Source organism: Argentina anserina, chromosome 3 (assembly GCF_933775445.1).
Source record: "Argentina anserina chromosome 3, drPotAnse1.1, whole genome shotgun sequence".
Taxonomy (NCBI): Eukaryota; Viridiplantae; Streptophyta; class Magnoliopsida; order Rosales; family Rosaceae; genus Argentina; species Argentina anserina.
Genome location: NC_065874.1, coordinates 32,973,510 through 32,998,961, shown reverse-complemented (window position 1 = coordinate 32,998,961; position 25,452 = coordinate 32,973,510). Strand labels below are relative to the sequence as shown.

At 36.0% G+C, this 25,452-nt stretch overlaps 2 protein-coding genes, 1 long non-coding RNA gene and 1 pseudogene across 3 annotated transcripts; 2 read left to right on the top strand and 2 right to left on the bottom strand.

Annotated features, from left to right (window-relative positions):
* Window positions 1-1,492: 1,492 nt before the first annotated feature.
* Window positions 1,493-25,452, bottom strand: part of LOC126787535 (putative pentatricopeptide repeat-containing protein At1g12700, mitochondrial) — a 28,657-nt pseudogene continuing 4,697 nt past the window's right edge.
* On the top strand, window positions 5,208-5,734 carry LOC126788933 (heavy metal-associated isoprenylated plant protein 47-like). Its single transcript, XM_050514960.1, has 2 exons — window positions 5,208-5,295; window positions 5,421-5,734. The coding sequence occupies exons 1-2, from the start codon at window positions 5,208-5,210 to the stop codon at window positions 5,675-5,677; spliced, it is 345 nt and encodes a 114-aa protein (XP_050370917.1). The 3' UTR covers window positions 5,678-5,734.
* Window positions 8,117-9,100, top strand: LOC126788934 (heavy metal-associated isoprenylated plant protein 47-like). The gene is made up of 3 exons (XM_050514961.1): window positions 8,117-8,221; window positions 8,391-8,469; window positions 8,870-9,100. Exons 1-3 carry the CDS (start codon window positions 8,216-8,218, stop codon window positions 9,007-9,009), a joined length of 225 nt encoding a protein of 74 aa, XP_050370918.1. The 5' UTR covers window positions 8,117-8,215; the 3' UTR covers window positions 9,010-9,100.
* Window positions 15,367-24,899, bottom strand: LOC126788937 (uncharacterized). The gene is made up of 3 exons (XR_007671449.1): window positions 24,526-24,899; window positions 24,254-24,371; window positions 15,367-15,738 (listed from the first exon to the last, which is right to left on the bottom strand). It is a non-coding gene; the product is annotated as an uncharacterized LOC126788937 (long non-coding RNA).

Below are 25,452 nucleotides of genomic sequence, written 5' to 3'. Positions count from 1 at the left end.
TATTACTTGACAAGATCTCTTAAAGCCACTCACCAACCTCATCACCCATGGGCCCTTAAAACAAGATCTCTTAAAGCCACTCACCAACCAAATCCAGTCTGAGAGCACCCGACGGAAACCCTCATGAGACATGAGTATAAACAATGAGCAGAATGCAGCAGTCAGGGGTGGAAACTGCATTTAGAAAGTTACAGCATGAAACATACCAATACCATGAAGCATGAAGCAAATAGGAACTTGTTAATCCATGGGCATACCGTGAAGTTACAAAGGTTGTCCCTGATACAAAGCGATTATGCTTCTGAACATTGACACCAGAAGCATAAGTTTACCTAGTCAAAGCATTGGTAGCAGACCATTGAAAGGATCCATATTCCCACCAACAACACCAGAAAACAAGAATTTAGCTAGGTGACTGTATAACTATATACAGAAATCTCCATAAATAAATACTCATCAAAACTCCTGGTCTATGACAGATGTATGGGTCACACACTCTTACATCTCTTTCCAAACGAAGATATATTATCAATTTATCATTGACGCATTACAAAACTTGACTAACACACAGTAGAATCGAAGGAGGAAAATATTAAGCGACAACTGTAATTGATGGGAGCCTAATTTCAGTACTATGAGTTTTTTTTTAATAAAGTATTATCAGTTTTTTTGGATACTCAAATTACAAACTATATTCTAAACCCATGCCATTGGGAATCGCCTACTTTCAGAGAAGAATCACCAGTTAATATAAGTTTCTGGATATTCAACTTACAAGCTAAAAAATCTACACCCATTGGGATTGCCACCTACGTTCAGAGAAGAATCACACCAATTTATTAACAATAAGCTAAAAAAAGTCCTATCTTTAGAATGTAACTATCAGACAGAGCTGAACTTCAAAAAAAAGAAAAAAAAAAGATCATACGTAAATAAAATTGGCATATACCAAAGTGCTGAAGTTAGAACCTAGGGGTTAGATTAAATATAGAGTTTCCAAATATTTGTTACAAACTAAACTGTAAATCATAGGCCCTGAAACATCAATAATAAACTAGAATTGAATCACAATTGCCCAGCCTTTCGGGCATATTAAAGACAAATGAACTAGAAAACAGGAATACTTACAGTGTCAGCATTTGTTTGTGTACCAGTTGAATAAAAATAGTTCTTCAGATATACCAGTTCCCAGCAACTTAATATTCAGATTATCATAATTATATACATGCACAAACAAGTAACACTCATAAATCCTCTCTGGTGATGAAACTTTGAACGTTCCTCTTTATATACAAGAAGAGATCGATAACAAAATTAAAGATAGAATTAGATAGAAACCAGGAAATAGCACTGCATTCATTAAATCATGAGCTTACAAGTAACACCACAATTCTTCTTTGGTCAGAAAAAAATAAAATAAAGGAGCAGCAGGTTCAAGAATTCTTGTTGTACTGTTGGGAAAGTTCTTTTACAAATAATCTGATGAACTTTACTATGAATTCTTTATCAATGTCAACAAAGTAGAATCTTCTCTATCCTTGGACAAGATCAATTCGAAAGTTGATGCATCTGCAGAGTAACCGTTCATACGCATTTCTCGAATATATCCCACAGCCCTTGATGCCTCATCATTATTGATTAAACCCCGGATAAGTACATTATAACTACAGCCATCAGGAGAAAAGCTTTCATCTTGCATTCTTCGAAAATAATCTTCTGCTTCACATAATAAGCCTCCTTTACAAAAACCCTGAATCATTATGTTGAATGTCCTCATATCAGGCTGGACTCCTTTGGATGACAAACTAGAGAAGATATTTACTGCAGATTCTATTTTCCCATCTTTGGACAAACCTTCAATGATAATATTGTAAATAACAATATTTAGTTCCAACTTCTTGCCTTCCAACTCTCTAAGCAATTCCAGTGCTGCTGAAAGTTGTTGGTTGTTACACATGCCATCAAGTATAATGGCATAAGTTCGAGCATGTGGAAGTTGGCCACCACGTTGCATCTCAGATAACAACTTTTCTGCCTCTTCTATCCTCCCTGCTTTGTAGAAACCATCAATAAGAGTAGTATAAGTGATGGTGTCTGGAACAAGCCCCCAACATGGCATTTCTTTGAAAATCTTGTAAGCCTGATCGACCTTTTTACTCTTGCAATATCCGTTTATCAATATGCTACAACTATGAACATTAACCATACAGCCCTTCCAAACTATTAGATCAAAGACTTTCTTGGCCTCATTCATTTCGCCTCGCAAATAGTAACCGTCCATAAGCGAACTCTATGTGATCGTGTTAGGTTCAATACCTCTTTGAATCATCATTTGTACCAATCTTTCAGCTTCCACCACCATGCCATCTTTACAATAGGTATCAACCAAGACACTGAAGGTATGTACATTGGGAAATATACCTTTACCCAGCATCTCATTCAATAACCTCGCAGCTTGCTGCCAGCTGCCTATATTACAAAGTCCTTAAATCAAACATGTGTAAGTAACAACATCTGGAGCAATACCTCCGCTGACCCTAAACCCTAAAGCTTCATCAATGAGTGTATCCTTAGCGAGACCATCGATGATGGTGTTGTAGGTAACTACATCAGGCACGCATCCAGTTTCTCCCACCTTCCCAAGTAACTCAATCGCAGCAACGTTGTTCCCCGTCTTGCAGAAGCCCTTGACATCGGGCTTACAGTAGCCTCCCTCCATCATTTTGGTGAAAATTCGGGCAGCCTCGGGAACTTGATTTTGGAGAACAAAGCCGTGGATGAGAGTGGTAAAGGTCACGACGTCTGGTTGAAGACCCAATTTGAAGAACTTTCCCAAGACAGATAAACCAAACCCCATTTGGTTCAAGTGGCAAAAGCAATTGATGAGAATGTTCAGAGTAAATCCATCAAGAACAATTTGACGCAGGCCCATTTGATTAAAGAGAGGAATGACTGCCGGGTATTGTTTGAGTTTGACAAGCTGAGTCAAGATTTGATTGAAACGGATAACAGAAGGGAGAGGACGCGAGTGAAGCATTTCATGCGTCCTCAAATTGGGTCTATGATTCCGATGGGTTCCTCTAAATTCGGATTGCTCAAAGCCGGATAATTGTTCACAGCGAAAAGAAGGAGAGGGAAAGGCATACCGCTTCCTTTGGTGATGCAATGGGAGTAACAAGAAGCAGTTGTCGCTCGAAACATCTTCACAACGAAATGAATCTCCTCAAAATCAAAACAAAACTCACCGGAAAACAGGTTGGCTCAGCTGAATAGCTCCGATGCGATCACAACCCAAACTCAGAACAAGGAACAGGTTTAGGTCTACGAATGAGATCGGAAATGAAATGGAGGAGGTTTCGGTGCAATGCTACTAGTTGGTGCTAACGGTTCGGACCGTTCGGTTGATGAACATTACTGAAAACCGACACCGACAACTTTCGGTTTCATGTTTTTTTTTTAACCGAAATTAAAAAATAAATATAGAAATCGCGGTGTCGATTAAATTTTAATTCGGTTTGATTTTAATTTCACTTCAGTTAAAAACTTAATATCCTTATTGGCTTTTCGTATTTAACTAATGAAAATTAAAAAAATTAAAATTAAAAAAGTAAATTATAAGTTAAATACTTCAATTAAATTACATTAACTAAATAAATAATTAAGAACTCAAATATTAACTAAATAAAAGCATTGTACTTTACTGAAACACAACAAGTTAACCAAAATAAAACATTAAATCTTATGAATTTCATCACTAGACGTCTAGACTTGTCTTAACATGAGGGCTAGTTGATAAAATCCTTAAATATTACATTAGATCTCTACATGCATGATTGTACACATACAAAATTCAAAATCACATATTATCTTGTACAAAATCACATATCTCTGCATGTATATATTTATTACCAAATCTATTCATTGGATAAGTACCTGATTATATATATTCACCAAATATAAGCTATAACCTTACCTCCCGATTCTCGGTTTGGATCGGTTTCTACCGGTTTTTTAAAAGCATATAACCGATAACCGGCACCAACTGCTCAGTTCAGTTCAGTTTCTGGCACCGACGCGGTGGTTTTTTCCGATTCCAGTTTCTTGGCTTCGGTGCGGTTTGGTTATGGCCAATTTTGGTTTTTTTTTTGTCCAAAAGTCCAGCCCTACGGTGCAGTGTGAAATTGAATTTGGGGTTTATAGAAGCAAGGGGTGTTTCGGCTAAAGATATTAGGTTTCTACTTGGGCCTGAGTAATATGGGAGTCAGGGCTTTTTCTCCCGACACGTCTAGGAATCATTTTTCGAGTAAATTCTTTAGAATCAACAAACACGCATTCGGTTGGATTGGTGCTGAGGTGGTAAGTCATCTGAGTTAAGTGAGCTAGTTATAATGTTATACAGACACATTGATTAGTAATGAAAGCCTCAATTAGTAAGTCTAGGACCAAATATGCGGAGCATGTGTGGGAATCTTTATTTTAGGTGTTCATAGGAGAAATGGTTTTTGGGCTTAGAAAATCCATGCTCTTAGATGGTTTCCTGCGGTCATGTTGAACCTTTGTGTTGCAATTTGTAAATGTTGTGCAAGCAATTAGCCTTGGACATTGGAGTTTATAACCTAAGGCCCTAACCTTATATACTAATCCAACTTCTATATTAAATATTAGATGCCCTTGTTATTTCCACCTTACATAATGCTCATTTGTACAATGCTTGCTTGCTTGCTACCTCGTATTTGGGCAGAAGCTTCAATGCTGTATGCTAGCTACGAGTCTTCTTTTTATATTTCTTTAGTTTTCTACAGTACACGTCTACACCAAAGCCTTGGCCATTCACACGTCTAGAGACTTGATACCCAGATAATCATATAGAATGACGACCTGCAAGTCTTTCCAGTTGCTTTTTAATGAAAACGTATTTAATTTTTGGTTTTAGTGGAGGAATTTGATCGATCATCTGTGGCCAGCTTGACCAGTTCTATGGAATTCTTGGCTTCAATTCCACGGAAGTTATACTCGTTAACTATATTTCGAGACGGTCTCGGAGTATTATACTAACCATTGTATTTTAAGGAGACTGAGCTCGTATAAATACAACCAATGATTTCTGCTACTTCCTCAATAACTTGTCTCAGCTGTGATCATACATTCATAGAGTTTACAAATCTGTTTCCTACCCTCCAACAAAATCATCTACACTAGCTAAAACCATGGTGCAGCAGAAGATAGTTATGAAGGGGCAAATGTGCTCTGAGAAATGCAGAACCAAGGGCTTAAAGATTGCCGCTGTGGCCAAAGGTACAGTGCAGTTTAAGAAAGCTTTATATTCATATCCATGGTTTTAATTAGATATAATGAGTAGCTATATTATCGATTAATCTCACTGATAAGTAACGATGAATCGAAAATCACTGAAAAAACAGGTGTGAGCAAAGTGTCTATAGAAGCTGAGAAAGATCATGTGGAAGTGATAGGAAACGGGATCGACTCCATGACCTTGACCATGACAATAAGGAAGAAGGTTGGGCATGCCGATATAGTAAGTATTGAAGAAGTGAAAGCCGAAGAGGAGGACAAGCCTGTTGAGTGTATCCCAATTACTTGCATATCAAGCTACGGTTATCCTCACTATCCACAATATGTAGTTCATGAGGAACCAACTACTTGCTCCATTATGTAACAAAAATTCCTATCAATTTTAGTGATATGTCTCATTAACAAAACTTGAGGATCTGCGTTTCTATTCTACCTGTTGTTGTTCAGTTAAACTATATCATGTATAATTGAATCGAATCAAAGGATTGAGATATAGATCTCACATTGGGGTGGTTTTATAAGGTGTTGAGTCACTATTTATTATCAACGGATGTGAATTGGAACGTCATATCAGTTTGACAGTTTATCATAAATGCATGCATGAAAACATATCGGCAAGCCATGCAATTGAATTTTTGGAGTGGCCGAAGAAAGCCTCAAAGATTGTTGCAGACTTGCAGCTGCCAAAGCCCAAAGGTTGCACATTTTACAGGTTATATATAGAGGTGGACTAATTAAGTTTAAGGTTGCTTCTTCTTTTTTGGGCGAAATTAATCCAGGAAAGAAAAAATTGATGTGTCTTTGTTCGAGCCGTACGCGTTTTAAGCCTTGAAGCCTACTCATTGTTGATCAAACTGAAAGTATAATTAGTCAAAATAATACAGTATATCTGCAACTCAACAAGGATTCAAGAACACGGAGTCACTTAAGTTGCAGACATAGTACAATTATGATAACAATTTTAAGTAAAAGTTTCTCAAAACCCGATACGTACTCTGATAGATACATACTAGGCAGATTTTTTGCCCAAATCTACCTTGGGCTATAGGCCGTGTAGCAGTAGCCGTTCAAGTGGCTGCGTCCTTATTGCATGTATACATTCATATGCACTATGTATAAATGTAAGTTAATTCATGCATACGATTGACTATATAACGTATATGTACGTCTATTTATGTGATACGTATGTTGAAGCATTAGGGTGCGTAAGACTTAGTTGACCTAGTACGTGGTATTTTTAGATAGCAAAAGGAAGAAGTACGTAATGATCAATCCCTCTACACTCATATTGTTAAAGATACGCCACATAGAGGGCTAAACATCGTAATTACTTGCCTTGCACTTGGCTACCGTAGCCCTAAATCGACACGTTCGGGTCTAATTAACCTAAAAGCCCATTACATGTATTATTAGCCCAACAGGGGTAGTTCGGTAATTTTAGTAGTTACACACTTTTTGCCTATATATGTCTCTCCTCTCCACAATAAAGTAAGATTCTACTCTTACATCTTCTCTTACCTAACTCTACACGTTCATCTTTGTAGCTAATATAGGCATCAGAGCGTTGAAGGCTAGCCAACTGATCTTCACCCTATGACGTCGTGTGCTCATGGTTTGTAGATGATGGAGTGCTTTCTCGGTTCGCCGAAATTCCCCGTCGTAACATAGATAATTAGATATTCTAATCCCAACGACGGTCATATATATATACGTCATATCTATACATATGCTTGGACGTATGTCCTAGACTTCTTAACTTCGGACCGTACGACGGTCATATATATATATATATATACGTCATATCTATACATATGCTTGGACGTATGTCCTAGACTTCTTAACTCTCGGACCGTTCAATAGAAAGGAAAAACAAACCAACTTGTCACATGATTATATCTACGATAGTGCCATGCATACAGTTTTAATTACTAGCCAATTCGATTGACTTGACTAAATTTGCTACAAAGATATGGTAGCTAGCAGATCCAATTAATGGCATCCGACTATTCCAACTTGTAGTCAATAGATTAGGTAATTGTGCGTAGACATCACGAGATCACTAAGGTTTCACTTTGTGGAATTTGCATTCGATCACTAGTTGAGGAGTTGTTGTAGTAAAGACTTCGACTTCTTTTTGCTAAAATGATTTGATCTACTAGCTATAGATGAATTTGTACGAGTACGTACATCACTTCAATATATATTAGGCATTAGTATGTGAAACTTGAAAATGAAACATATGTTTGAAGTTTGCTTCGATTCCTAGTTTCTATCATGTAGACTATGTTATTCAGTAATTTACATTTAAGTAACTTGTATCTCATTTCACGTAGTCTAGCTTGATTAGAGATAGGTCATTAAAATTTCAATATGATAAGAAGAATAAGATCGATGTAGCTAGATTAAAGGTGCATAATTATTTATTTAGGTATAATTTGATGTAGATATTAGAAGTTTTTGAGTTTGTTTTACATCTTTCGCAAAGGAAATTGTAATTATTGGCTGATAGAATTTCACACCATGCTAGTTTAATTAGGGGACATGTTATCGATGATTCATTATTCACTTACAAAATATGTCATTTCATTTAATGCTTGTCTGTCGTATAATGTTGGTACATACATGAGAAATTGTCAATAAGTATTCTCAATGACTTATTTTCGAACATCGAGGGTGACTTGAGTCGATGAAACCGCGGTTTTTGCTCTGAAGTGCTTTCCCAGGAAACTACGATTAACTTGTACATGAAGTTTCCAAGCCTATATAAGTAGTGAGGCTTGTTAACGTTCACACAGCATATAGTGCTCAATATCCCACTTCATATTCGGCATAAGATTCATAGAGTTCCCATCCCAACTGATAGAGTAATAGTACTTCCAATTCGTACTGTATCTCAAGATCGATGACGGTAATTAAGCCCTAACAAATACTTGTTATCTCAATTCCATAGTGAAATCTAGAGTTCATAGCTTCTTTAATTCGTTCGTTTTATAAATGTTACAATTTAAAATGGATTTCCGAATTGGAGATTGGATCGTGAATTTTGTTATTGTTATAATATTTCTACAACTGTGCAGCAAAAGATACTTGTGAAGTTGCACGTTCATTGTGACAAATGCAGAACCAAGGCTTTGAAGATTGCGGCCACTGCTCCTGGTAAACATGCATCAATATAAATTATGCAGTTTTTGATTACTTAGCTTCTTCATTGCTCACTCTTGTGGGCTAGATATATTTTTGGCTAAATTTTAAGAACGGTACATGACATTTGACCCATTAATAATCAAGATTACTTTATTTTCAAAACTATCATATAAACTACATAATTTGATCTATTTTTGATACATATTAGATCAAATTATGTTGTTTATGTACTTATATGATAGTTTTAAAAGTAAAATAACCTTAATTATTAGTTGGGCAAATGTCAGATACTATTGTTAAAATTTAGCATATATTGCAGTATTCGATCATTGCATGTTATTCATTTCTGATACTCGATGGATCAGTGCAAACCTAGCTAGATACATGACATGATGGATTTATGATCAAACAGGTGTGACCAAAGTGTCAATACAAGGTGAAGACAGAGATCATCTGGAGGTGATTGGGGATGGAGTTGACGCGGTGTGCTTGACTAGGGCTATGAGGAAGAAGCTTGGATCTGCCGATATAGTCATTGTGCAACAAATGTGATGAATCTATCATGAACCAACATATAGTAGTTATAGGTTTTTAATGTAATTGAGGGCGAGTTTGGCCCAGATGATTAATATAAAATCAGCTTTAAATATGTTGCGAGAATAACTAATTTTATCTAATTTTAATTGCGCTGTGAGAATAATCAATTTTGTGTTAAAAATCGTGTTAAAGTATTTGATAAATATTATTATTAAAGTGTGATGAATTTATATAATAACTAAAAAAGATATTATATTAAAAATAAATATATTTGTGTATTTTATCGAGGAATAAAAAATTACTACTTAATAGTTGGAGTGAATTTTTTCCTCCAAATAAATGTTAGCATATCTGATCAAAGTTTTTGGATTGCTTCAGTGTCAGTCATATCCTGGCAATTCTCCTTCAACCCACCTTAATTAGCCAAGAAGACCATTAATGTCCCAAAACTTTCCCGTCGCCTACGCATGTATAATAGGTTCTAATATTGATCGATTGTTTCTTCGAGTTCTGATATGTTCGATCTCGACATCGGCCTAGGCGATTGTTCTAGGTTTTCATGGTTATTCTGATTGTTCTTGGTTCTTTCGATTTCTGGTAATATTAGGCAATATCACATTCAAGATGAGGACAATATGGGCAAAAGCTAACAGATTGTGAAATCTCTTAATTTGAAGCAGTGATTTGCAGCTTCTGGATTCTACTTTTTTGTGCAACGGGTGCAAGTGTATGATGTTATTTTTGCGAACAATATTGTTCATCATCCGAAAATTAAACCCGTGTGTGTAGCTTGGATCACAAGAGGACATCCGCACATACTTTAAGGACTGTGTGGATGTCTCTGCTTTTTCAGCTGCCCGGCACCGACGGTGGCGGTTCTCTTGCCGGATGAACAACAATGGCATGGCTGACTGCATTTTCATGAAGACGTACGCGATGAAGATTGAGAATCAAAGGTCTAGGCAACAATAATAACAAAAACTTCAAGCTCGATCGAGTCGGCTACAAAATGGTTGCTACTACTCCACCATGGAGAATAAGTTTTATATTGATGGTTGTTGTTCATCCGGCAAGATAACCACTGTTGTCGGCGCCAGGCGGTTGAAAACGCAAAGATGTCCGCACTTTTAAGGGTTGTGCAGACGTCCGTTCTCTAATTGGCATATATATATATATTGGATATTATATCATTCAAAAACTCTCCTAGGATCGACATATATATAGTTCCGTACATGGTGTAAAATTAGATTTATATATATTTATGAGGCAACATTATACATGCTTAAAATATCGATACTCTGATGTGTTTGCAATATAATTATTGTTGGCGTTGTTATTAAAAGTTCAAGTCTAACAATAACACACTAACACATACACTTTACCTTCTCTAGGTCATGTATACCAAATATTTTTTAAATTTTGTAGATCGATGAGAAACATCTGAATTCACTAGATGAACTGGGAACATTAATTGATGTAATATAGAATGCTAAATCATATTGGAAACGAAAATCGCGTATGTTACGTACGTATGGCCGTATGGGGTCCAAAGCAAAATCTTGAAGATAGTACTGTCCAGTTTTGAACCCAAATTAGGTCAAACGTGTCATTCTTAGTACGCAAGTATATATTAGAAGAAGTGTCCCTTCTTGGTATACAAGTAGCACACGCACGCGCGGTTTCCTTTTTGGTACAATTAAGCAGTCACTAACTCACTACATATATGCATTAGTTCACAATTACTTTTTCTCCAGAAATATTAGCCCATCATAAGATTTCAACCTGAAACTCCAAAAGAAATTAGGAGATGGTGCAACGAACTATAGTTTTGAAATTGAGCGATGGTGATAAAAACGAAAAAATCAGGGCTAAAGCCTTGAAGATTCTTGCAGCTTCCAAAGGTATTCTAACACATATGCATTAATCAAACTGATAATTCATTATTTTTATACATGATCTTCATGTAGCATATTAATATATCGATGTGTAATAGGGAACATTGCGGGCGTATCGTTTGACAAGGAGTTCATGAAGGTGATCGGCGATGTCGATGCAGCTAATTTGACCATGAAGTTGAGAAAGAAGAACATCAACGCCGAAATAGATACGGTTGAAACACCAAAACCAAAACCAAAACCAGAGGCAAAAAAGGAGGAGAAAAAAGAAGAAAAGAAGGAGGACCCTAAGCCGTTGAGTTATCCCTCGTATATGCAAGGGTACTATCCAAAGTAGATATATATAGTACGTACTGCTTGCATTGAGACTTTGAGAGCATGAACAAGTAAAGTCCGGCTGAGGATGTATGTGTATTTCCGTCATTTTATTTAAACTTTCAGAGTATGTTTTAATTGTATTTATCATCCGATTGCACCGTACATTGATTAATCTTCTAACTACTCTACTCGTTCTTCGGCCCAATTAAAATTATAGTACCTTAGTGTAACTTCTGTTAACCCATTTTCAACCGTTATTTTAAAATTTAAATAATCTTTATCATAGAGGAAAAATATTAATTTTTAACTCTAATAGTTTCTCGAAACCGTCTTTTATAATAGAAAAAATAGAAAAAAAGAGATAAACAAAATTTCTTTGTAGAATTTTTAAAATATGTATAATTTTGAAAACAATCTCTAAATTTTATTTCTTACTAAAAAAATTTACTCTATATCCTAAAATATAATATAAAAATAGAATAATTTATCTCTCATTCTCTCATCTTGCTCGGCTGCACTCTCGAAATCCACAATAGCTTCCTCCCTCCATATCCCACCATTGCTTGACAAGTGAGTTTTAATATCTGAATTTTATTCATGAATCTTTCATTCAACTGGCCCTAAATGGATTGTACATGGCGGTTATAGTTGGTTAAATTGTTTATATATATATATATATTTAATTATATATATTTATATTTAATTTTATACAATAAAATATGAAATGTCGGAGATGATCTTATTATTAATTATGGTGTCGATCATATTATGCTCGGGACTATGAGTCTATAACTATAAAGATTTATCGTGGTAGAATAGAAGACGATTTCTAAAGAGACTATTTTGGCTCTTGTTAAATCAAAAATTTATCTTTGAGACATTAGTTTAGGTAGACCGTTCATGTCTTTCGCATGCAGCTAGGTTGACTTGCTATTGTATATGTAGATAAATCTGATGCACCCAGGTGGGCACAGGTGATGTGCTCCCCACACGAATGTACATCCGTGTTAATTACTATTAAGATGACTAACTAACTAATTAATTTGCATTCTTACTTGCCCCCGTCGAAATAATTGGCCCTGACGAAGACTGGAGATGTGAATGAGGGACCTTAATTATGTTTTATCCTATGAAGTGGGCATTATGTGGGGATTAATTAGTACTATTGTTGACTCGCTATGAGGAAACTTCTAATGATGATATAATATGAACTGATTGATTATGTGCTTTTCACACGTGAACTTTGAAGTTATACACTATTCTTCTTATCTTCTGATCGTAGTACATGCATTACACTATGTAACTATGCTTTCATGTACACTAAACGAGTAGGTTTCTCCGAGGACCGAAAAATCAAAATATCTCCGAAATTTCAGCGATATTTTCATTTTTCTCACATAACATACCAACTCATTTTCGTTCGATATTTATGAAATTTCTCGATATATTTGAAATTATACAAAAATATCGCTATATTTTGCATCTCCCTTACCTCACATCGTCACGCGTTGCCACGTGTCACCACCACCATCTAAAATTTCAAATTCGCCGATAAGGGGATTCAAAGCCCTGATCACCTCCTTACACATGCAGTGACTTAGCCATCTCAACCAAGCATATTTATTGTTCTATTATGCATTGTTATAATATGTCTTTCCTTATTAGTCGTAGTTTATAAAATTAATTTACTAATCTCAACTAATTATACTACTTTTTTTCCTTCTTTTAATTATTAACTACAAGTCAATTATTAGCTAATTTTAAATGTTTTTCCTTAACTTTGCTACACTATAAATACGTAAAAGATTGTTGCACCACTACTCTTTTCATTTGTTCTTCTTGAATTCTTTCTTACCACTTACGTATAGATTAATGATGAGCTTATGGGGGAAATTCAGCAATGTATTATCTACTATATTCTTTTCAAACCAATTAGATGCTAAACTTTAAAGTCAATTTTTAAGAATTGTCGACGGTTGTTTCACCTCAAATCACTACAACTCATTATAGTAGTTATACAAGATTTTCTTATGAATTATAGTAGATAATTTATCAAAGAAACATCTCTCAAAATTTCATTCAAAATTTCCACCAAATTTCTCAATTAATTTTCAAGATCGATATTTTCCCGAAATTTCCGTATATATTTCAATTTCTTTTACCCTCAATATTTTCGTTCTCGCCAAAATTTTAGTCATTGATTTCTCTATATACTTAGCCATGTATCGAGTACATACATAGCGAAAACATTTTTTCACCTTTTAGTCAAGAATATCTTATGCACAGTACATTAAGCGGTAGAGTGTGCACCTATGTGGGTGTCCCTGGAAAAAAAAAGATTTCAAGCAAGTTTGCAATATAACTGCAAGTACATTAATTATAACAAATTATCAATTAAACACTAAAATAATTAAAAAAAATATTTATCTACTTGTGCATGTATACATTTGCACTGTCTATATGTATGCCATAGAATTTGTACGTATTGCAAAACTGCAACTTGTATTTTGAGTCTCGGACTTGTTTTGTTTAGCAACAACTAGTGCATAGTACTGCAATGGGGCAACAATTGCAAAACGTCTGGGAGTCTCATATGTTTCCTCAAATGCCACGTTTGGTAATTGGAAATGAAATGGATTGGATTCCTTCCTCTTTTTCATAGATAAGGGAAATCAAAATTTCTATTCTTTTTTTATTTCCATTATTTGGAAATGTCAGGAAAGTATACTATCTACAGTTTTTAGTTTCCAGTGTTGTGTAACATTGTGTTTGGTGGTGGTAAGGAAAGGATACAAACTCCTGTCAATTTCTCATAGTACCCTGATATTTGACAAAACTAGTCACAACTCTTAAACTTTCTGTTGCAAACGAATTCTGCACCAACTTACCCCAATAATGATATACTCAAAGAAAAAAAAATTGACTATGCATATCATATCAGTAAAGAGGATATATCACCAAGTAAACATCACAAGTTAAAGAAATCTGAAATAACAAGATCAAAATAAATAGTGTGTTATTATGCTATCACTGCATGTTTAAAGTCAGATTACTTAATAACTTCTAAGCAAAAGTATTTTTAATCAAAATATACATAATGTTGAGCAACTGTCCATACTTCCAAACTATAAACAAAAGCATTAATGCCAACATTAGTTTTCAACATCTTTCTCTAGCAGGTAAGATGCTTGTAGATCCACTAAACTAGAAGAGAAAAAAAAAAAGCATTAGGACCTCAGACAAAAAAAAAAAGCATTAAGGCCAACATCACTGTTCAACATCTACTTCTCTAGTGGTTAAGAAGCTTATTATAGATCCATTCAGACTTTAGATTGTCAGGTAAGCTGAACAAGAGCTCAATTTTGGAATCATCACCAATAATGGCAGCAGCAGCATCAAGCACATCCAAATCAGATAAACCTTCAATTTTTTTGAATCTCTTCAACAAGTTGACCTCTTTTAGTAGATGTTGCATGGTCACTCAAGAGTACTTCTTTCATAGTCTCCAGATGTGTCTTGGTCAGGTCCACAAAGGAGCGTAGTGTGCTAGCCATGTCTCCCAAGCATTGAGCATAAGCGTCTCTTGGTCGCTTTCTAATTCTAGTTGAATTAAAAGCATAAGAAGGTGCTTGAGTAGCAAGTGTGGGAACGATGTTTTCAAGCAAGCCATGTCCTTCGAGATCAACAAATTCACTATCCCAACCCATTGGCATGATCTCTACCAAAAGTTTCAACCAAACTATCATAATGAATGAAAGGTTTAAAAAAGAGTCTTTTTGGATCCTTGTGAACCTGGCACATACAACATAACTCGATGTCAAGATTAAATTGAGCAGCTATGTTCTTTTAAAAACAGTAACTTTGTAGCTATGTTCTTTTTTAAAACAGTAACTATGCAACTAAGTCTTTCATAAATGTAGATATTATATATATATATAAATCAATTATGATTGAACTTGCATTTAAATTTAATACAACTTACTTGCATAAACATAATTATATGTCAAATTCAAACTATAATTTGTAACATAAGGAAATTAAACATAATAAACAAAGACATATGGCTAACTAACAACTTAATGGAATAAAGAAGAAAAACAAGAACCAAGTTTGGACTAAATATACATAAACAAGTTTGCCAAACATATATAACATACTTTAACCCATTCATCAAACACTTGCTTCTAGCATACAATTATTTTCGATTCATTGTCCCATGCAAAACCACTTGCGTTAGTTATCATGTCGAAGATGGCAAGTGTCTGTTTTTTTAGTGTCTTAACACGAGACACAATATGTGGGTTTGCTTTCAATCCACAATTTGGTACTTTACGATTTATAATTCTCTGAATTTCTGCTAAGTATCTTGACTTGAATTCATTATCAGCTTTCCAGCTCCCAAAAATACAAATTTCAGTTAAAGCCTCAACGAGAGCTACATCTTCAACATAAATACAAGTGTGTGTTGGTTCTTCACTTTAGGTGTTCTCCTTCTATAGCTGAGGGTCTTGAGTTTGCTTGTGAATCCATCCTACATAAAAGAAGCAACGAGATGTGAAAGAACACCTAGAACTAATTATACACATACCTAATGTTTCTCATTCCAGTCTAGTCCCCACAAACATTACAGAATACAAGTACAAACATAGATAATAAAGAAGGCAACATGACAATTACTACAATTTTGATATATAAAAGAACAAACACAGTATTTCATAAATAATAAAGAGGGAAACTGGAAATTTAAACAAGGCCAAATCATAAACCAAAACACAAATCATTTCATAACAACAATACAAATGGTCCTCCAAAACAAAAGAAAGTTTCATACATATATACCAAGAACACCCTATACAACATTAGAACAAAGCCACGGGTATCAAATAACAAGCACAACTCCGCAACAAAAGCAAAAGTACAATCAAGTCTCCAACTCTTCTTCTCTTGGTATGATGAACTCTCCCAATCAAATTTTTTAAACTTGTGTTCCTCTTTCCGCCCCATTCATTGAACATTTGTGACGCTAATTCACTCCTCCAATTACTCCACTATTCTGATGAGTCAATAAAAGTGATCATATCATCTTCATCATCTTCATCATCTTCTTCTTCATTTGCATTCAATTCATTTTCTGATGGATCCATTGTCATTTCCCGTCTAATAAGGTTGTTGAGTAGACAACATGCTATAACAATACGACACTGTGTCTTCACTGGAAAAAAAAAAAGAGGGGCTCCTTAGAATCGCCCAACACAGCTTAAGTAACCCAAATCATCTCTATATCACATTCCTAGTATATAAATGCTTCATATTAAAAAATTCTTCAGGGCTGGTTGGTTGATATCCTTCTCTCCATTCATTTAGATGATATCTTTGACCTCTATATGGAGCAAGAAACCCTTATCCATTTGGATATCTGATATCAACAAGATATTAGAATCCTATTAAGTAAAGTAAAACCATAATTACCTTGATGAAAATTTATAAAAATAGAAACACAGTCATGTAATGGCATCTCACCATGGGGGACTCGCAACCCATGTCTTCTACTAATGGCATCACACAACACTCGTGAATCAGCAGCGGAACCCTCCTAACCAAGTAATACATAAATGAATTGCATATCTTGGGAGCATACTCCCAAGACGTTTGTAGCAATTTTATTCTTCCTACCACAATACCTAGGCTTGTCATCTTTCAACACATGTAGTTTAATATATGTCCCTTGTAGCGCCCCAAGACAATTCTACAATAATAAGCTACTAAGAATGTATTTTTCTTGTTTAATTATATTATGTATTAAAGTAACAAGTTTGTGTACCTTGAACCATTTCCACTTCTCATTAGATAAGTTCTCAGGGACAGGTTCTGGTACTTTAAGCAATTGTCTTTGTAAAGATAAGACTGCTCTTAAGATCAAATTAAAATATCTGCTAACTGTTTCCCCAGAGCACAAAAACCTATCTTGTATTATTATGTTCTTTTCATGGTGTGCAAGAATATGCAAGAACATAGCTGTCATTTCCTCCATAGATACGTATATTGTATCTCTCAATTTACTAGTTATGCATAACATAGAGCACAATATGCTAAATGTATGTCTATCCATGCGAAGACTATTTATACATCTAACATCACTTGCATACATCATTCATTGAAAATTTCTCATTGTTGAAAAAACATCATAAATAGATCGTGATTTCAACAAATACTTTCAATAATGTCGTTCAGCTATGATAGACAACATAACGTATATCATGATGGCAACATTTAGTGAATCCTTAATACTATCTATTATTAGGAGAATCTTTTTTGCCTTCAACCAGTTTATACGAGCCATAACTGCATACAAAATTTATTTTCTTACAAATCTAACAATTATACAACAAAGTCCCATTTAGAAATCTATTTGTCAGACCAACAAAGTCCCAATAGAAAATAATTGAAACACGTATCAAAATTGTTAAATAGCAAGTATAAAATAACCCTTGTTCAACTGGAGAAGGTGTAACGACCCCAAAATTTCGAGCCTAAAAACTCAAAATTCTAAAGTCGTTAAACACAAATAATCTCAAATAAACTGAAATCATTTAAGTGTAACAGCGGATCAATTCTGAGTTCTCAATACAACTCAGACAACCAATTATTACAACCCAAATTATAATCCATACACAAGATGAAACTGTAATAATTCTCACAAAACACTCACAAATCTCACAAATGAAAATACACAAATCCTCACACACGAATCCATGCTAAAATCTCACCACAAGTAGGATCCGAACGACTTCGAGCCTCTGTAGTCGTCACTCAACCTCCACTAATCAGCACCTGCAGAATTATCCCCTACACCATCGAATTGGTGCACCGGGATTGTAAACACAAACCCGGTAAGCTTATAGCTCGTATGAGTAAAATCAAAATACAGTTCGCATATCAATATATACGAAAGATCACAAAACAACAAATATAAATGCCCCCATGAGCCAATGGTCAGCCCATCTGGTTGACCCAAAGAAATATGAAATAAAAAGCTCATGAGGAAATTAAGTAACCCTTCTGGTTACCCAATGCATTTATAATACGGGTACCAAGAACGCTGGTACACATCTGTTACCCCTCTCGTAATACACCGTTGATATTGGATAGCCACCCGCTACCCAACATCCAAAATACACCGAGTACCCATGAGCAGATAACCACCCGTTACCTCGCATGCAGTACTAAGGCAGACAGACTAGAGCTCTAACTGTATCGTAACTTTCGCCCGGCCAAAGGCTAGGTTCCGACTTGCCACACACGTACAATAATCTCACATCATATTGTACCAAAAATCACGTCCGAAGACAAATCACATTTTAACAACCTCAATGTTAAAAACACGTACAATAATCACACATCATATTGTACCACACATTACGTCCGAAGACAACTCACAATTTTATTACATTCTCCGTGATAAAATCATGTACAATAATCACTCATCATATTGTACGTTTTAAAACTTTCATGATATCACCACAATAAAAATCATAACAGTATACTATATAGCAAACTATATATATTCGTATTTATTACCATTTATACAATATATACATAGTCCACTATATCCTATACATGTCATAATCCATAAACACCTGAAGAATTACGTACAATATTCTCACATACTCATGCTCAATTTTCCGTCACCGAAATGACTATTTTTAATGAATTAATAACAGTACATAATTTAATGAACTATATATATATTATGTACCTATTACCATTATACTATATATATGTAGTCCACTAAATTATATACATGTTATAATTCATTTGATAAACACACTTGCAAAATGTTGAATCACCACGAGGGTAGATTCGTAGATTCAGTGAGATTTTACTCACCTTATCGACTCGAGCGTAAATCCTCAATTCCCGATGATAATTCCTTTCCTCGATTAATGATCACCTTAAAAGAATAAGAAAAGAATTTAGAATCGTTTCGTAAACCTTTAAATGCCAAAACAGTAATAAACGGTTACTGTTCAGCAATTTTGGTTTATACGAAGTTACTGTTCACTGTTCACTATTCACGGTTACTGTACAATACTCAATTAATACGTATTTCTGTACGTATAAATAATATATACGTATTTCTGTACGTATAAATAATATATACGTATTTCTGTACGTATAAATAATATATACGTATTTCTGTACGTATAAATATTAATACGTATTTCTGTACGTATAAATATTAATACGTATTTCTGTACGTATAAATATTAATACGTATTTCTGTACGTATACGTATGATTTAAATGTAAATACAAATTCAGTAAATAAAATTTACTAAATTACCCTTTTACAAATTACTTTTTACATTTACTGAAAGTAATTTATAATTACATTTACCGAAGGTAAAATTTAATTACATTTACCGTAGTAAATAAAAATTACATTTACATTTACCGTACACAGTAAATTACCAAAATACCCCTATCGGAAAACATTTTCACACCGCCGCACGTGGCGGCGCATGTGGCACACGCGCCACCTCCGGCGGGCCGCGCGTGGGGCCCACGCGCCGAGGCTAACCACGGCGCGTATCACGCCACCGCCGCCTCCAAAACCACCCTCTCTTCCTCCTCTACTTCCCCACGGTCTCCGACCACCCAGAGCTTGCCCCCTACTCCCTCACGCGCCGCCTCTAGGCGGCGGTACCCCTCTCCCCCAACCCACCTCAAACTCCCACAAATCCATTCAAAAATTCAACAACATCAACACCACAACTCGATTCGTTCATCCCTTACCTCGATTGAGCCGTGGGGAGCGCCGGAGGAGCTTGGCAGCGGCGGAGGGAATCTGCAGAAACTTTGCAGCGTCCTTGCGATCTCACGGCGGCGAGGCACGAGCTAGCGGGCTGGAGGATGGCTGAGGGTGACCTTGCGGCGACGTAGAGAGGGGCGGTGTACTTCACGGCGGCTCGGAGACGGCGAATCGAAGGGGAGAATTTCGGAGAAGGAGAGGAGAAGAAAATCGGGGAGAGAGAGAGAGTTGAGAGCGGCGGGATGAGAGAGAAGGGAAAAGAGGGTTTCTGATTAAGGAAACCCTAATCCCATAATTATCTATTTATACTAGTTTCCAAATCGGAAACTAACTTCCGACGTTAATAACTTTTACCTCCGACGTCCGATTCGAACGCGTCACATATCCACGAACTCGTATCGACGAGCTCTACAACTTCCGTGAAGAAAGTTTTCACAACCGAGCAACGAAATAAAAGTCGATAAATTCGTTCGGAAACGTAACGTTTTCTTATTAAACGTTCTCGGAACGTTTCCGTTCCCGTTTCGTAACTTTTGCAAGCAATCATATTCGGTTTAAATCAAACTTCGCAACTTAATAGAATTTAATTCAATTCAAATAATGTTTGAAAACGAGGGTTATTACAGAAGGACATAAGCTAATTTCTAACTATGAAATGAGTAAATAAAAAGCATTAACAAACTTGATTCATCATTGACAATGAGTTTCACCATAGTATGAGATTCTCCTACTATATATAATAACATAATCATGGGCTCTCAATCATGGATTTCTGGCTTTGTAATATATGTTTGCAGGCTTCTAAACAAAAACGAAAGAGCTAAATATATATGTATCTATGAGAAACAAGGGTATAGAAGAAATGTCAAGGGCATATCACATACAACCCATACAAAATAAGAAAGGAATAAGGCAAAATTTGATACGTATACAGAAGGCCAAAAGGTGTTATGCGAAGAGGAAGATGAATTTCGATGGAGGCAGCGAGATATGAAGTCTGGAAGATTGCGATGATTCTATACCCGTGTAAAATAAGCAGGGTTATTTTTGTCCAAAGTTTGAGTAAAATTCCACAATTAGGGAGGGAAAATGTTTCCATAGGGGGTGTGGAGGGAAAAGTTGTCTGCCCGATTTTCCTTTCATTTTAGCACCAATTTCCTTTCCCCATCTTTTTCTTGGGCTCCCAAACAAAGGAAAGGAAGCACTTTCCTTTCCCATGTCCTATTGTCCTGGTTACCAAACCTAGCCATAATTTCATAAATGCTGTCAAATTCGATCTCTTTGAGCTGGTTGCTACCTGCTACTTGCCACAGAGGTTTCTCGTTGTAATATTAGCTTTAAAAACAAGAGAAAATGACCAAATGAACATAAATCCTCAAAAACTTGACCAACTCAATTTTATATGCCCATTTCTATTACTGTTAGGTAAAAGACTAGAACACCATATCTCTTTCTTCTCCAAATCTAATTTGTTTTCTCTCTCTCTCTCTCTCTCTCTCTCTCTCTCTCTCCCAATCTCCCAGCCCAATAGTTGTATTTATCCTACCTAAAACATTTACTATTTTACCCCTTCTTAAGATTAAATTTGTGTTCATACCATTCATTCATCTAGAAAACACAACAACGAGATGAGTATGATCTCATCCCTGAAAACTTTCCCCTCTCTCTCTCTTCTCCTTCTCCTTCTCCTTTATCTCTCCCCAAATTGGAAAGAGACGCAGCCCGACAACGCCGGTGAAGATCTTGCTTGACCCTGAGGAAGCCATCGACGTAATCCTTTCCGACGACGATGTATGTTGGACAACGTCGTTGCCCAGCCTCAAGGACAAAAATGTCGCCGCCACGAGATAACGACGTCGCTCTCTATCCTCACGACTGCCTCTCTCTCTCTCTCTCCTCAATGCCGCTCGGCCTACAAGAAGCATCGACGCCGCCTTACGTCCTCGACGTCAACGGCGACCCTCTCTCTCTCTTACCATCTTTGATCGGCTTATTTTCTAATCGGATCTAACATCAAGAAGTCGTCAAATATGACATCAAGATGTCGTTTTGATGAGGCCGGTCATCATGGCCATCGCTCTGCATCTAAGGTCTTCATGAACTGATTATGATGTTGGAATTTTGAGTTTTCTGGAATTTGGATTTGTTTGAATTTTGAAATTTCGAGCTTATTTCTTGAAATTGGGATGATTATGATGTTAATTGTGAATGCATCAGTTTGAGATTTGGTTCCAAAGCTACAGTTGATGTCTCGTTTTGTGAATTGGTATGTATTTGTATCGATATATGAAGTGGTGTACTGGATGTGATGCCCAGTATTGTAGTAGTGCACTTTAATGAGATTATGATTTAGAGTTTGTTTAGGGCTGTAACTTTGGGATGTAATCGACTGAAGTTGCCAGAGCTCTAGTTACAGGGAAATTGTCACATCCCATAAGGGAAAATGACGGTATTAGAGTTAAAAATTCGGGATTAACAAGCGAACAAACGAATAGAGTCTGTTTGAACACTCACTAGCTTGGACTCTTGTTCAAATTTTTCGTTAAACTACAAACTGAGTTTTACAAATGTAACTTGAAAATAGAAATTCAAATTACGACATACGTGAAATAATTATATAAGCTTTACAATATTTTGAAACAGAAGGTGATGAAAGAGTCACCGGCCCAAAACAACTATAACTATGGCAACCCAAAATATACAACAAAGGTGACATGGTTTATGATACAACCTCGGAACTTATATTTTAATAAGAACAAGATACAAGAGAGAGCTAATAGAATAAAAATGACTTTAAACGGCCCAAAGGATGTGTACTCCTAAATTTCACATTTATTAAACTCTTGTTGGCTCCTAACCTGCACAGAAACTATAGTAGGGGTGAGCTTCGTCCTTGCTCACCCAGTAGGGGCTAGCCCACCTATATGGTTTGAAAGTGACGTAGGCTAAATTTTATGAAAATTAAATAGTTTTAGATGTGAGCTCGAGCTATAAACCTTTTTATTACAAAAGGGATAAGTTATCTTTTAGGAAAATCAATGCAAACATGTATGATGATCATCAATAATATCCAGTCAGTGGTGACCGATCCTAACGACTTGTAGCAAAATATTAAGTCGAGGCCAACTACCTTTGTTGTAACAACAAAGGAGTGAGAGTGTCCATTTAATGGAATGCCCTAAATAATATTGTAAGATTTGGATCCAAATAATAAACAGGGCATTGCCCTAGAGGTTTACGGTTATCGACACTGAGGGGTTACCGGAATACCGGGCCTCATTCACTCTCAGGTCTACTCACTCATGAAGTATCCGTCTATCCTCGGGTTTTAGCATTTCTAAAGCAATAATGCATTTCATTTAACATGTAATTAAATCAACCGAGGCATCGACAATGAATTTAAGGGCACAGAATACATACAGGGGGTTAGTTCATCCTACCTAGATTGAAGTGTAGAATCCTCGCTGCTATTCCAGTTCCGAAATAATGATGTTGCTGCTCCAGCTGTGTACGATTTCGTTGCATCAACTCTGAATCTATTAATCAAAGAGTCAACACGAATTTCCGAGTATCGTAAATTGACTCGATTCAATATTCCTAGTTTGACCAAAAAAGTCAAAGGATGACTTTATGTTGACCAAGTATTCCTGGGTTCACCAGGAATTGACCGTGTTGACTAATTATCGACTAAATCTCGGAAAACCAAAAAATAGTCTAACTTTAAATATCGAGCGATAAAAAGCATACTTTAATGATATTAAAGCTACTTAAGATCGAATCGACGACTTTATTTTTTACCAACACAATTCTAATAAAATGTAATTCTCGATTCTCGAACCGGGCGAGAATCGAAAATAACTTAAGTCGTAACTAGACGTTACGTGAATCGTCGTCATTTAATGAAGTTACCTTTTGACATTTAAAGTTAAAAAAAATAAAACCGTTTAAAAATCACTTAGTAAATAGTAAATAGGTAACTTAGGATAAAACGGTCTAAGTCAAACAGTCAAATAGTAACTTTCTGCCATGGGCAGTAAAGTAATTTCATATTACAGTAAAATAGTAAAAAAGTTAAACTGTTACCGTCAAAACCCATCTTTTTACCCTAGTATACTCCGATCAATATTCCGGCTGCAATTTCATCTCCGATTTCAATCAGACAAACATACAATACCACAACAACGATAGGAGACCAAAACTACAAGAAATTGAAGGAAAAGAGTGTGGTCTGCTACCTCAATTTAGTCTCCAATTCAATCGGAGTTGCTGCATTTGTGTGCCCCAAATTCTAGTCACTTGTCGCTCTAACGTTGCTCCAAAGCTCCTGCTCCACGTCTGGGCTATCCTCAAGCTCTTCTTACCATTCGGAGAAATAGAACAAAGAGGTCGTCGGGGTCATGGACGGTAGAGCAGAAAGGGACAGAGAAAGGAAGAAAGATTTAGGTTCCAATTTCAGATAATCAAAGGTGGAAATCGATTGGAGATGGCGACAGAATATTAGACTGACCAATGAGGGTTGGAGAAGCTCTCAATTTCGCCAATAAGAGGGGCGACGGTTACAAAACCCAGAAAAATAAGAATTTGAGTTTAGCTTCAAATCGATGAAATCAAACATAGAGATGGATTGGGAAATAAGATTAGAGGCTAGACTTACCAACTGGAATCAAGAAGGTTCACCGGAGATCAAGGTTCACCGGCTGCATTTCTCTGCTTTGATTTTGATCTGTTGAGAAACAAAGATGTTTCTACGATTGACAAGCATGGTTGTGTAGAGATTGATGAGGCAAATCTGATGGTGGAGATGCATGTGTGAGTCTTGCCTTGGCGGCGGAGCTAGGCAGAGAAGAAAGAATGGTGCGGTCTGTGTGGTTGCAGAGAGAGGAGAAGAGAAAGACGAAGGAGAAGAAGAAAAATGGGGAAGAAGAAAACGTGGGGGAAAAAGAAAAGGACCTGGGCCCGAGTTTGGGCTCGGATCAACAAATGGTCTGGGATGGGCTTTCTCAAGCCCATAAACAAAAACTCAAAACTGATTTTCAGAAAATAATTTTTAAAACAAGTAAACTTTTAGAAATTCGTAAAAATAAAACCGAGCGTTAGAAAAATATTTCGAAGATATTTTTTAGCTTGTGGCGACGTGCAGTTTAATATCGACATATTAAACTACGTTTTCGACATTTAAGATAAACATCGATTGATTAGTCCTAATGTGTTGATAATCGAGATTAGAAATCTCGGGTATTACAGAGATCTCTACTTGTATAAAGCCAGCGCCTAAAAAATACCAAAATATGAACTTCCAAATATGTCAATTTGTAGTCTTACACTCACACACAAGGCATCAGGACAATTACGTAAAACCACAAATGTTTAATCAATGTGTTTTGTCAAAAATATACATCGGGATAAATAGAATTACATAAACATTTGAATAAAT